Source organism: Lactuca saligna, chromosome 2, assembly GCF_052625555.1.
Source record: "Lactuca saligna cultivar CGN05327 chromosome 2, ASM5262555v1, whole genome shotgun sequence".
Classification (NCBI taxonomy): domain Eukaryota; kingdom Viridiplantae; phylum Streptophyta; class Magnoliopsida; order Asterales; family Asteraceae; genus Lactuca; species Lactuca saligna.
Genome location: NC_136418.1, coordinates 109,354,096 through 109,368,601, shown reverse-complemented (window position 1 = coordinate 109,368,601; position 14,506 = coordinate 109,354,096). Strand labels below are relative to the sequence as shown.

Genomic DNA, 14,506 nt, shown 5'->3' with positions numbered 1-14,506 from the left:
ACCAATATATGGCCGTCTAACTTATGAACCAAGTATAATGAAAGATAATTACTAACTTAATACATACAAATTAAAGGTTGTTAAGATCTTAATTATGATAATAAGCTCTTACAATCCTACCTATAAAAATTATATCTAACCATATTAGAACCGTTTTATAGCTAAGATCATAAATGGGATCGTCGGATTGATCAGATCCGGTCCTACCACTACATGAAAATTGAAAAATTGTAATTCACTTTTTATTTTCATTACCCATTTTGTTGATTGACAAGGTCTCTTTACCTAAAGGTAGTAGCGAGTCTAGCACATAAAATCATGTAGTTCGTTATTAAGTGAATCGGCGTTTTTTGTTACAATTTTTTTTATTTAATTTTATGTTGTATTGGGCTATTTTTTGTTGGATTATATCATAACGAAGTTGGGCATTCGAGATTTTAGACTATTGAAATATAAAATATGGGCTTTAGAACTGTTGATTTAGGTGGGTCAAGTGACCCACCTTTAGCTATATCCTCGCCCGTGACTGAAGGTCAATCGAGAATAGCTTCATTAAATACCCATTTTTCTAAATCGTGAACTGATTGATTATGCTTCTTACCATCATTGATAACCTTGAAACAAATAATATATGTTAACAACCTCCCACAGGTTAATCATGGTAGTGGTCTTGAACGTCCAAAAACTCTAAAAATTAAAGTAGTAGGCAATCCCTAAGTAGAATATCAACAACATACTGAGATGATGATAGAACATATAGGACCACTAACTTGCCATTCGCAGGGACCAACAAATGTCTCGAGCGACTAACTTAAGTGCGAAGAATAATACAAGATCACTATAACTTAATGCACACATATAATATATGCTAACTACGCTTTATCGGTTTGTTCTCGTATAAAGATGTATTGTCGTTAGTCTTGTTTCATAAGTCGCATGTTAACAATCGTTTAATTTTTTCTCTCGTTGAATTATATGTTCGTTTGAATCTAATAAATACTTTGTTTTGTATGTTTTAATTATATATCTTCTATTTTTGGTTTCAGAATAATTAGTTGGTTAAATCCTATAATACAATGAGAGACAAACAATATGTTAAAAGGGAATCATGTTAAACACTAGCCTCAACCTCTTTACATTTAGTTTCTTCTTTGTTTAACTTATGCCTTCCAGTTTATGTATTGTTTTACTAAACATATGACATTGGTAGACATACATGGACAACAAATGGTCTTACGAAAATCATACTATGTTCATCACAATGAGACATAAATAATGATTATGATGAACACATATCCATCTTGGAACTCATACACTCAAATCCCTTTTATATTTTACCTATTTTAAGAAAACTCATTCATCTTGTTTCACTTCTTTTAAAGTACCACTTATTTCAAGACCAAAGATCATGGTAATTCGATCCTTGGACAACATTATGAAGGCATAAAGAAAGAATCCTACAATAACATGAATTGAAATAAAGCTACCTATATGTTACTTTATAATGACACAACAACACATAACTTATGATCCTTAAAAGATTTCAAGAAGAAGGTGCATACCATACGCTATTGTGGTCAGACAACAGCTAGTGGTGCTATTCTTTTAATTTCAAATCACATAGAAGTGTCGATAATTGCCTTATCCTAAAGCATCTTTATGAACCCTTTATCACTTAAAGTGTACAACTACAAGAATGTCAGGATTTTGATAGAAAGTGAAGAACTTGCATAAAGATAATTTGGAAAAGATGCCACTTGAATAAAGATCCTTAAAAGCAGAAAATTTTGGCCCAAGTTGTCACTTATATTGTAATGATGTAATGATCAGTCAAGAACAGAGTAAAAATTATCTGATAAATCAAGATTAATTTGAACAGTATATCTATAATTAATCGACAGGATATTAAATCGTATCATGATTGGATCTTTCAATGATCGTAATCCAAAAATACTTCGTCTTCGGAGGAACTCATATAAGAATCGAAATCCGAATCCCAATCATCATCATCATTATAAGCGTAAGAAAAAATAGAATCAGTAGGAGATAGAGGAACACAGAAACAGGTCCAAATACAAAGCATAAAACGGCCTAACAGTTGGAGCGGAAAACAAACCACCAGATCTAACAATTCGCGGCTGGTAATTCGATCGGAGATACATGCTACCGATTGCCATACATCGGCGGAGACGGTGGCCACCGATGCGATCAACGCACTGTTAAATACCATGTCAGAACTTTTTTTGGCGAACTTGATATGATTCTCTCCCTAGAATTAACAAATTTAGAAATTATTGAAGAGATAGAGTTCATGTTGGATTAGGGTTGTGGTCGATGGTGGGAAATATCTCGGGTTGACTGTCGCTGGTCTCTACTTCTCTCCATGACACAACTATGTTGTTTTACACTTTTACGCTTTTACTCGTCAAGTCGTCTTAAACATATACGGTTAATTATATATATATATATATATATATATATATATATATATATATATATATATATATATATATATATATATATATATATATATATATATATATATATATATATATATATAAAAGTAGGATCAAATGAGAACACCAAAAAGGTTGAGAACGCGAGAACAAAGTATATTCATTTGCGATTCCATGTATTAATTTGTGGAGAAATGATAAATTTTTACGCATTTAATTTCAATTGAAGAGAAAAAGCATATTCATGTTGATTGTGCGTAAAAATTTAACATTTCTCCACAAATGAATTCATGGAATCACAAACGAATATACTTGTTCTCGCGTTCTCAACCTTTTAGGTGTTCTCATTTGATATAGGGTTAGGTTCATTTGAGACCACCTATATTTTGTGAGACCGTGAGACGCATTTTTTTTATTTTTTTTAATTTATTTTTTATTTATTTTTATTTTTTTTAGTTAATTCATGTTCCGAAAATAATATTTAAAAAAAAGAATTTTTTGATTTTTCCATTTATTTTGCATTTTAAAATTATTTTTAGAATATCTACAGTGTAATATTCTATTTAGAATATTTCACGTATTTTTCAAAAAAAATAGATTTATTTTTATTTCTTTTAGTTAATTCAAGTTCCGAAAATAATATTTAAAAAAAGAATTTTTTGATTTTTCCATTTATTTTGCATTTTAAAATTATTTTTTAGAACATGTCAGTGTAATATTCTATTTAGAATATTTCACGTATTTTTCAAAAAAAAATGGAATTTTTTTTTATATTTTTTTAGTTAATTCAAGTTCCGAAAATAATATTTAAAAAAAGAAATTTTGGATTTTTCCATTTATTTTGCATTTTAAAATTATTTTTAGATTTGGTCTAACGGTCTCACAAAATTAGAATGGTCTCAAATGAACCTGAACATATATATATATATATATATATATATATATATATATATATATATATATATATATATAGGGTAAAGTGAATATACCTAACAACCTTATATAAGCTTAGGTACCTAACCTCATCAAACTAGGTCATTTTGCATTAAATTTTCATTGCAATCATGCAAGATTCTTAAATTTTATCCCTAAACTTGATTTACTTCAAAAAAATTTGGAAATTCATCATTATATTTCTCCTACATCATTTCATTTGTAGCGGTAGGATATGAAGCCTATCAGACGGTATTCAATAAAAGGACGTGATGTAAAAGAAAGATAATGATGAAAGTCCACAGATTTTGGAAGTAATAAAGTTATGGGGTTGAAGTTTAAGAACCTTAGACAATTACAATGTAAATATGATACAAACTGATGTAGTGGAGTTAGGTACCTAAGCTTATATAAGGTTGTTAGGTATATTCACTTTTCCCATATATATATATATATATATATATATATATATATATATATATATATATATATATATATATATATATATATATATATATATATATATATATATATATATAAAGCATATTAGAGGTTTCTTGAAATTTAAGAGGTACAAACTCTAATACATCATATACAATCATATTAAGCTTATTTCTTCCTATACATATAAGCATCCGTTAAATTAACTAAAGAAACGTAAATAAAAAAAGTACGTATATGTTTTATTAATTCAATTGATTATATACCATTCTTAATTTTCCTCTATACTCTAATTTTCTCTCACTAATACCCTTAAACCCTAAAAAATAATAGATAATCGTCGTCACTTTCCTCATCCTCATCTCTCCCACATCAAAATCGCTTTGGACCCCATCTCCACCATCTCTCTTCCTTTGCATCGGAAAATAACCTAGCTCTGCCACCACTCCGCCACCCATCCTCAAAAAACTTGTAATCACCACCACTCCGCCACCCATCCTCAAAAAACTTGTAATCACCACCACTCCGCCACCCATCCTCAAAAAACTTGTAATCACCACCACTCCACCACCCATCCTCAAAGAACCTGTAATCGCCGCTGCCCCGACATCCGCCACTAACCAGGGGCTAACCGTTGACGACCACCCTCACAGACGCTGCAATCGTTGTTGTCCACACTTCCGCCACTAGCCGGGGGCTAATAGTCGATGACCACCCTCACAGATGTTGCAGTTGCAGCTGCCCCCACATCCGTCGACTATATCTCATCTCTCCTCTCTTCAAACCATAAGGTATAAGTATCATTCTATCTTCAATCAATTCAAAAAAATTGATTCTTTTTCTCACCACTAAGGTAAGCGAACAGATTTCTCACAATATAGTAACTGTTTTCAACATAACTTGAAGAGTAACCAAAAACAGTGGCTGTTTGCAAATTGTGATCATATAAAGTTCTTCTTTTGTAGTGAAAAAACAAATATTGTGATTGAAATGTCGATCTAACACAATAAGAACTCAAAATGATTCAAATGTGCAAAGTACTTTTTCTTTATGATTCATAAATATAAGTTATATATCATGTTTAATGTGCCCTCTAGCTATTCTTGTATGGGTGCTATATACCAAATTTTGAAATGCTTTAAAGTTGTATAATAACTAATAAAGAGCAAAACAAAGAAAAAAAACACAAAATATTTTTCTTTTTATCAAATTACCGACTAAGCTATTAATATAATAACATTTTACAATTTACAAACAAACATTCATTTCAAACCATAATACACACATATTTTACAAGAACAAGATGAGCCACTTAGAAAAACAACTCACTGCCATCATAGGAGGCTGCTGGAAGGCAAATGGACCTTCTTTTGACAAACTTCCAGCAAACAGATGGAAGATTAAGAACCAAATTGTCAAAGACCTGATCTTTGGTGGTGATTTAAAGAGACATTCATTTTAGGTTTGGATCTTTCGTAGCTTTTAAATATCAATGAACTTTTATTACTTTCTATATAATGCAACTGTACATTCATTTAGTAATCATAAATTATGTCTTTTTTATACAGGTTGGTCTTGTGGGCACTCTGCATATCATCATAGTGAAGCAAGTCTTGTGGGCACATCATTAGCATGGCCCAAAACTTTGTGGACACCCATCACACATATCATCATAGTGAAGCAAGTCTTGTGGGCACATCATTAGCATGGCCCAAAACTTTGTGGACACACATCACAGGTGATTTTTTTAACAATGCAAATGAACTTCTCAATTACTTGAGTGAAGATGGTCAATCCATTGAGCCTACTTAGTATATAAATCCCTCTTTTTGTATTCGAACTTAATTTTTTTTTTTAAATATTTGTTTTGACATATACCTTCCGGTTATACCCATGGTCTCATCTCATTTTGAGCTTTTTAAAGATTTATATTCACAACTAAACTGGTAACAAGTTTTCACTGATAAATTTACTTATTTAAGATGCCTAGATGACCCAAGCTTTCCGATTATGAGTTGCCACTTTATTTTTTTTATTTATATACCTTTAAAAATGTAAGTTATCTTAATTACTACAATAGGCTTCCTTTTTCATAGAACTTCTATTTAGAATTTATTTATAAGTTTCATAATAACCATTATTTATTATGTCGTGATTAAACATAAAAATATATGTGAATTTTGTTTGCATTTTAATTGTTTTAATATCGGTCTAAATCGTTTTACTATACATGTAACGAGAAGCTTACGTGAATAAAACATTTGCAAAAATCTTCTACTTATAAAACATGAACTCTTTTTTACCATTGTATTGCTTTTAGTTGAAATAAACATTATAATGGTCATTTAATTAAAAGTATATCTATGACATTTGTGATACATGGAATTTTGGGATTTTTGTTAGTGTGATGCTTTTCATAAACTCATGATTATCACAATGATAATGTGCTAATTAAAATATGTATTCTTTTAGAAGATGATAGAGTAATTTTATAATCATAAACTCATGATTATCACAATGATGATGTGCTAATTAAAATATGTATTCTTTTAGAAGATGATAGAGTAATTTTATAAACTAATTTAAACCTAATTATAGCTTGAACATTATATAAATCAATGATTGAAATGCAATGTCATTATTTATAATTTACATGGTAGTTGATATTTATGTATTAATGTTAATATTCTTTAATATATTCTTGATTATTAGTTTCTTTTCTAAAAGTAACTACAATGAATTATTTTTATTATTATCTTATTTGGGTTTTAATGAGCTAATAGTAAAGATTATGTTTTTTGTTTTGTAAATAATAGACTCTATAGCTATAATTAAATTACATATCGAATTATATTACTATTAAAAAAACCATATATTGTATTTATATATAATATAAAAACAAGCATGTGTAAAGTTCATAGGAAGCCAGAAGGCCAATGAATCTTCTTTTGACAAACTTCTGGCAAACAGCTGGAAAATTAAAAATACATTGTATTATTATTAAAAGTTAAAACCATATATTGTATTTATATATAATATAAAAAATAATAAGCTTACACCCATCACATGTTATGTTAGTTTACAAGATTAAATATTCTTTTTTCAATCTATTTAAATATGATAATAATATGATTAAGTTTCATATGATTTGAAATATTTTTGATAAGGATTTGCAACTGTTATTATATTAATTTTTAAACTTTTGAGTATATTGACAACTAAAAATGAAAGTGTTGATGAGATAAATGACCAGATGATCGAGCGGTTTTCAGGAGAGCAAAAAGTTTACTACAGTTATGATGAAACGGAAGACGATAGTAATAATTTATATCCGACGGAGTTTTTGAACTCGCTGAATGTTAGTGGTCTTCCCCCTCATTATCTTCGGTTAAAAATTGGTTGCCCAATAATACTATTATGAAATATCGATCCATCAAATGGATTATGTAATGGGACCAGATTGATATGTAGAGCTTTCCAGCAAAATGTCATTGATGTAGAAATAGTTGTTGGTCAACATGCTGCAAAAGAGTGTTTTTACCTAGAATTCCTCTATGTATGTCTGATGATGAGATGCTCCCGTTCAAATTGAAGAGAAAGCAATTTCCACTTCGCTTTAGTTTCTCGATGACGATCAATAAAGCTCAAGGACAAACAATTCCAAACGTGGGAGTTTACCTACCAGAATCGGTATTCTCACATGACCAACTTTATGTGGCCTTATCCAGAGGAATATCACGTATTAATACAAAGGTATTAGTAAAGCCAGAAAAAACGTTCGATCATGATGCAATCTAGACATCAAACATAGTGTACAAAGAAGTATTGTGTGATTGATAAGGTACAATTAAGAACTCATTATTTTACAATTGTTACAATATGTATCATGTATACTAATTTGATGTTTATTGCCAAACATGTCATTATATTTATGCATCGACTTTCATCTATTGATGATTAAAAAGAACAAACATGCATGATTGCAGATTGATATTTATAACGAAGTAACATGTAAATTTATTTATCAACGTTTAATTGTTGAAATGAAAGAATAATCAATATTTTGTAGCTTGTTTAATACTTAAGTGTTTTTATGATTTGATCAAATTGCCGCAAAGAAACTATTCAACGAAATGAGTTAATTACCGCCCGAAAATTATTCGTCGTCGCCGCTTTGCGCGGGTACACCACTAGTGTGTGTATATATATATATATATATATATATATATATATATATATATATATATATATATATATATATATATATATATATATATATATAAAGGATTTTAGACATGTCTTGAAATTTAAGAGGTATCATACCTAATACATCATGTACAATCAATTTATGATTACCCTTTAATACACATATTACATTTCTGTTTTAGAAATTAATCACATTAAACATTAATGATTCATAAATTAAATCAAATCATCATCTTCCATTAATTAAATGACTTTCCTTCTTTATTCCCCCAATCACGCATTGTTATCTCCAACTTTCCCCCATTAAACGAGAAATTAAATCAAACCATACTCTTCCATCAATTTAATGATCTCCATTTTATTATAAACAATTTTTTTTTTTAAAAAAAACGAAGCATTTTCAAATCAATAATTAGTATCAAACTTATAACTAGGGATGAGCATTTGGACCGGGAACTAGTCTGAACCGGTACTGGAACCACTCTAACTTAGTTTGTTTATTTCATACGGGTAATGGCCCTATTTATAGGCTCAAGAGAACCGATTATATAATTGAGTTGCAATCGTTTGATTGCAATACGACGAATTATCTTATAATTTAGCCCCCTAGACTATGGATGGACTAACACTTTATGTTACACCACATTATAATACTACTTACCGACACTTTTAAATAATTACATTCATAAAATTTACAATCCCTTCCACATTGAAAGAACACATTTCTTCAATAATGTATTCAATAATAATGGCTTTATACGTCATTGCTTGCGTCATTCCTCCCGCCACAGAAAGGACATATATTTTTGAAGATGAACTCGACGAGTTGTTCATACAACTCAGCGAGTCAAGGTCAGGACTTGTTCATCAGATGAAGGTGAACTCGACGAGTTTTTCATATAACTCGGCGAGTCGGATGAAGGTTCATTGATGTTCGTATAGAAGGGGAACTCGTCGAGTCGTTGCCAAACTCGATGAGTCGAGTCATGGATAAGGATGAGTAAAGGGTAGGGACTCGACGAGTTGACGGCCCAACTCAGCGATTCGGGTCAACTGGAGATTGACTTTGACTTGGATATGGTTGGGGGTAAAATAGTCATTTTATCCTAAGAGTAGATATCAGATTCTGATTGAGTGTTTTGTGGGGATTATAGTCGGAGGATTTCGGGAGCAACAACAGATAGAGGTTTCCCGTGCAGACTATCAGCAGCTACTTGTACGAGGTGAGTTACCTTCCAGTAGGGGTGGGTCTAAGGCCACAATGTCAGCCCACTAAAGAGGAATATTTAGGAGATGATTGTCTTTGTTATAATTATCTTGGTCTAGTTATGTGTCTTGGTTATGAGATTTATCTGTATGATATGTTATGTGTATAGTAGGGATCAGTTTCCCTGACAGTGGTCCTTAGGACCGGAGGGTAGGTCAGTACCCGGATATGCCTGATTGTATGTTTAGATCTTGATGTTGTATGCTAGTGGTAGGGGTGGAATAGTCCCCAGTTACCGGTTGAAAGATATCGATGATGGTTACCGGTTGAAAGATACCGATGATGATTATCAGTTGAAAGATACCGATGGAAGTTACCGGTTGAAAGATACCGACGATGATTACCGGTTGAAAGATACCGATGATGATTACCGGTTGAAGGATACCAATGATATTGTATGGTATGTAGTATGATGGGGGAACTCACTAAGCTTTGTGCTTACTATTTCTGTTTTGGTTTCAGGTATCTCTTCGTCTAAGGGGAAGGAGTCGGCGGCGTAGCATCGCATCACACACACATGATTCCGCATCGGATTTTCTAGTATTGCACTCTGATTTTCATTATTTTGATGTCATGGTTTGGGAGACCATATTATGATTTTGTAATGTGTTGCTTTATTGACAATGTTATGGCAAAATGTTTTAAATTTATTAATTTAAAAATAAAATTTTTGGGCTTGAGTTTTGGGATGTTACTAGTTAGTATCAGAGCCCTGGTTTAAGGGATTCGGACACACCCTCGGGGGTGTCTGGAATCAGACCGAGGGACTAAAAGATATTTTACAAGGAAAATGGTTTTCTAAAATCTAAATGGAAGGATTTTAAGAAAGATGAAGTGTGTGATGCATGCGACCGGCCGGGCTCAAGTAAGTTTTCCCCAAGATACTCATACTTGCTATGTTATGTTATATGGTTTCGATTCAGAAAATTGCATGCTAGAATAGGACTAAGGGTCTAGGGAAGATGCCATATATGCTTGTTGTATGAGCTGTATGCTAGGACTGTTTAGTCAGCAGTAGGATGGCCTGTATAGGTTATGCCTGGTTCGGTTACCTAATGCACGAATGTTGCTTGCTTTGTGCTATGGGCATTACTAGAAAAACAGCATTTTATGACGCTCATTGCGCATCGTAAAAGGCTCAGACGACACACAAATGCGCGTCAAGGAAGGCCCTATCATAAAGAGAGACGACGCGCATTTACGACGCGCGTTTACGACACGCAATACGTATCAAGGATGGCCCTGTCATAAAGGAAGATGACACGCATTCGCGCGTCGTGACCTTACGACGCGCATGTTAATGACACGCAATGCGTATCATGGAAGCCCCTGTCAAGAAAGGCCATGTCATAAATGAAGATGACACACATTTTTGCGTATCGTAATTTTAAATGTTAAAAAAAATATTATTTATAGATTTACTAATTTTCAAATTAAATTTGCATTTAACATTAAATGCAAATTTAATTTGAAAATTAGTAAATCTATAAATAATATTTTTTTAACAACATATTGAAATTATCATAAGAACGATAATTTATTTCAAATAAATATCATATGTCAAACAAGTTACCTAAGCATTACATGTCAAACAACACTACATGTCAACACTAATAACACCTAAAAACATGTTTTTTCCTGCATTTGGAGCATCCACAATTCCTATATCAGCAACAAACTTTAGGTCCAATTCCAACCACCTGTAAAAGAACAACATTGTAAAAGAACAACATTAGAAGATCAACATTTGCTTGATTTAACGATTCAACATTAGTTGCCCTTGGACCAATTTTAGGTATAGAGTGTGGTGTAACAAGTTTTCAAGGGTACCTTTTTGATGAGAACGCCCTTTCATTGTCGTTCCCCCCTAAAGATAAACATGAAGCACAAACTGAGTTTGCTCTTGTCAGAAGTTGCAATTTCTACTGTCATGAGTTTGTATTAAGTTTTGAAGGGTACCCTGAGATATACAATCTCCTCCATCAGACCATCTCTTCTCCATGCTAAAAAAGAGATAATTCCAGTGAACTTCCTTCAACTATGCCCATGTAACTTATAATTCCAGTGCAATTCCTTCAACTATGGGTGTTTTAGTCTCGGGTGTCAGGTTCACTATTAGGGCATGTGTATCTGTGTTGGTTAATATCCGAGCAGATAGATTGGGCAGCTATGATTCATCAGTTCCAAAAGTGGCAACTGGGCTGTGGTAAACTGGATACCACCTGAACACTATCACCGCATTCTTATCCTAATAAGTATCAATCAGAAACTTATCAATAAGCCTAATCATTATCAATAAGCCTAATAAGTATCAATCAGAAACAATTACTTGGTTTTTGTCAATAGTAACAGTCTTTAGTAAGCAGTAACTTTAATTTTAAAATTAAATTTCACATTAGAAATAAAGAGATTTTACATCTTAAATAGGGTTGATTCAATATTCAAGATTCAAGGAATGGGTTTGATCTTACATTCTAAGGTGAAAAAGTTAATATTTTCAAAACATAATGGTTGTTTTCACATATGGGGTTGATTCAAGATTCAAGAAGTAGGGATTTTACATCTTACATCATCAATTATAAAGGCAAAAGGCACACAAGTAAACAAAGGGACATGAATCAAATTTATCTATGTGTTTGTAGGATTAGTCATAGCTAATGAACTACATTATCAAATTACGCAGCAAACAAAGGGATCAAGTGTAGGATTCGATACTATAATTTAAGAAGGATTCTCCAAAAAAGTTTTTTTTTTTTTCATCATGATTCAAAGAAAATGACACTATCAAATACACATCAGAAAAATGGTCAAATGCAATTGTCTAAGGATTCATGAATTATGTCACATATTAATCCCATGTATGTATCAGGATTGTTTTCATAATTAGGGTTGATTTGAGATTCCAGAAGTAGGGATTTTGCATCTTAAATGATATTATCAAATCAAAAAGAAGAAACCAAATACCTAAGTTGTGTTTTGTTGTGATTGTGTTAGCAATATGGGGTGGAGCAAAACTTGCAAATGTTCTTGAACTTGTTGGCATGCCCAAGTTAACAAGTACCACACCTGCAGGTAGCAAACATGTAGAATTTGTGAGCATTGATAGGTTCAAGGTTTGTATCACACATTTACTTGTTCTGTTTACTTTCTTTTTTGAAGTGTTATTGTCTGTAATAAGATTCAGTGTTTGCTTCCATAGAAGGAAAAAGGGGGTCCTTACAAGCCGTCAATTCCACTACTTTCCAGGGATTGGTGCTCATTCTATCAAGTGGCTGGATACCATCAACATAGATTCCTAAGTTTGCCCGATCTCTCTCTGCTCAGATTTATATTTACTTTTACTACTATAAAAACTTGTAAAATGTTTCTAAGAAGACAGTGTATGTGTGTATCAATCATTACTTTCCAGGGATTCTTTCAGCAGAGAGACTATAAAATGTTTCCACCAACAGTAAATTGGGACAACATGGATTAGTCTACCAGGAGACCACAAATGGATTTCCCTGTTCAGGTACTACACTATATATATATATATATATATATATATATATATATATATATATATATATATATATATATATATATATATATATATATAATATAAGAAAAGTTTACCTCTTCAAGAAATCTAAATCGATGATAGCATGCGGAACGAACATTTCCAACAGAGATTATTTTGAGAATGTGATGCATGTCAATGAAAAAAGTTGTTGCACTGCTTGCAATAGGAAAGAGATCAACGGAATCTGAGAGTTGAAAACAAATGATTAGTATAAGTGTAAAATCATAATTTAATTTACAGACTTACCTTTTTCACTTGCATAAACATGTATAACTCCATCTTCCATCTTGAAATGAGAGTTTGCAATCAAGTCCCATACAAGAATATTTCCATTTTGATCATCATATATCAGCTCATTCTGCACACCCAAAAACAAACCAATAAACCAAATTATATATAGGTGCATGGCCAAAAAAAACAAATCTAATTTTCACAAGGAATAGAATGATGGACACCTGATTTGGATGCAAAACCATAGTGTTAAAAGATTCAAAACTAGTAGAATTCAGCCAAACCTCTTCACCATCGAAGGCCAAAGCAACAACATGAGTCCTCATTATATTTTTTTCTTGACTGAACAGCACTCAAGGACAACTCTGTATGTCTATCCAGAATGCTAGTTGAAGCAAATGAAGTGTCCATGTCCTGTAACTCTCAAGCTGATCAAATGTTTCGTCAATATTTCCCCCAAAGACTAGCTTGAAGTGCAGCTTTGCTTTCTTTATTGTAGATTGAATGTGACTTTGATTTGAATGTAGGAATAAAGAAACACATCGAAATCAGTAATTGCAATCTATACAATTAAAATAAGTGAATGTTCTAGTAAGAAAATTATATGAACATGAGAGAGAGAGAGAGAGAAAGAGAGAGAAAGAAAGAAAGAAAGAGAGAACCTCGATCTAAGGGAAGAGGCCATGGTAGCCACGAGATTTGATAAAACTGTGTGCGACATCCTTAGAACCATGAGTATCGGGAGCAGAAGAAGTGCCTCCAACGCAAAATTAGCTATCGCCACCGGAGGAGGAAATCATAATTGAAACTTGTATATGTTTTTCTGGTTAGGGTTTTACAGAAGAGAAGATAATAGGATTCAAAATCGAAATTAGAGGCATGAATAAAGGAGAAATAAGAACCTGGATTTTGTCTTTGACATTATCGACGATGTCGACGTTGCTTTTAACATCGAGTGGGAGATATGGTGGTTCCAGTGGGTAGAAGTAAGTGAGCCTTGATCGATGTCCTCCCTTTCTCTCGAACGCCTTTTGTATCCCACATATATTCCTTTATAACGTAGGTGAAGGGAACGCACAAAGAAACCCCTGTGAGAGAGAAAGCAATAGTCGATTTGAGGCAACCGACAAATGAAATTGAAAGGTAGAGGCGCTACACTCCTTTTTTTGTTCGTGTCACCACACATCAACATAGAGAAATTGAGAACCCCTGCAGGTTTGATCTGTTTAGAAGACGGGATCAGAGATTTGGTGATATTGCGATTTTGTTGCGGGAGAAAAGAGGATTTGTGATGATATTAGGGTTTTTTTGGGTATTAGAGTGAGAGAGATAGAGAGAGAGAGAGAGAGAGAGAGAGAAGAAAGATGGAAATAAGATAGAGGATAACAATGGCGGCCTTTCAAACTTTTG

At 32.4% G+C, this 14,506-nt stretch overlaps 1 protein-coding gene across 1 annotated transcript; it reads right to left on the bottom strand.

The window, feature by feature from the left end:
- Positions 1 to 10,899: 10,899 nt before the first annotated feature.
- Positions 10,900 to 14,506, bottom strand: LOC145029000 (putative AMP deaminase). Its single transcript, XM_078977657.1, has 7 exons — positions 13,759 to 14,506; positions 13,321 to 13,606; positions 13,112 to 13,223; positions 12,919 to 13,049; positions 12,268 to 12,369; positions 11,134 to 11,551; positions 10,900 to 11,003 (listed from the first exon to the last, which is right to left on the bottom strand). Exons 2-5 carry the CDS (start codon positions 13,420 to 13,422, stop codon positions 12,268 to 12,270), a joined length of 447 nt encoding a protein of 148 aa, XP_078833783.1. The 5' UTR covers positions 13,423 to 13,606; positions 13,759 to 14,506; the 3' UTR covers positions 10,900 to 11,003; positions 11,134 to 11,551.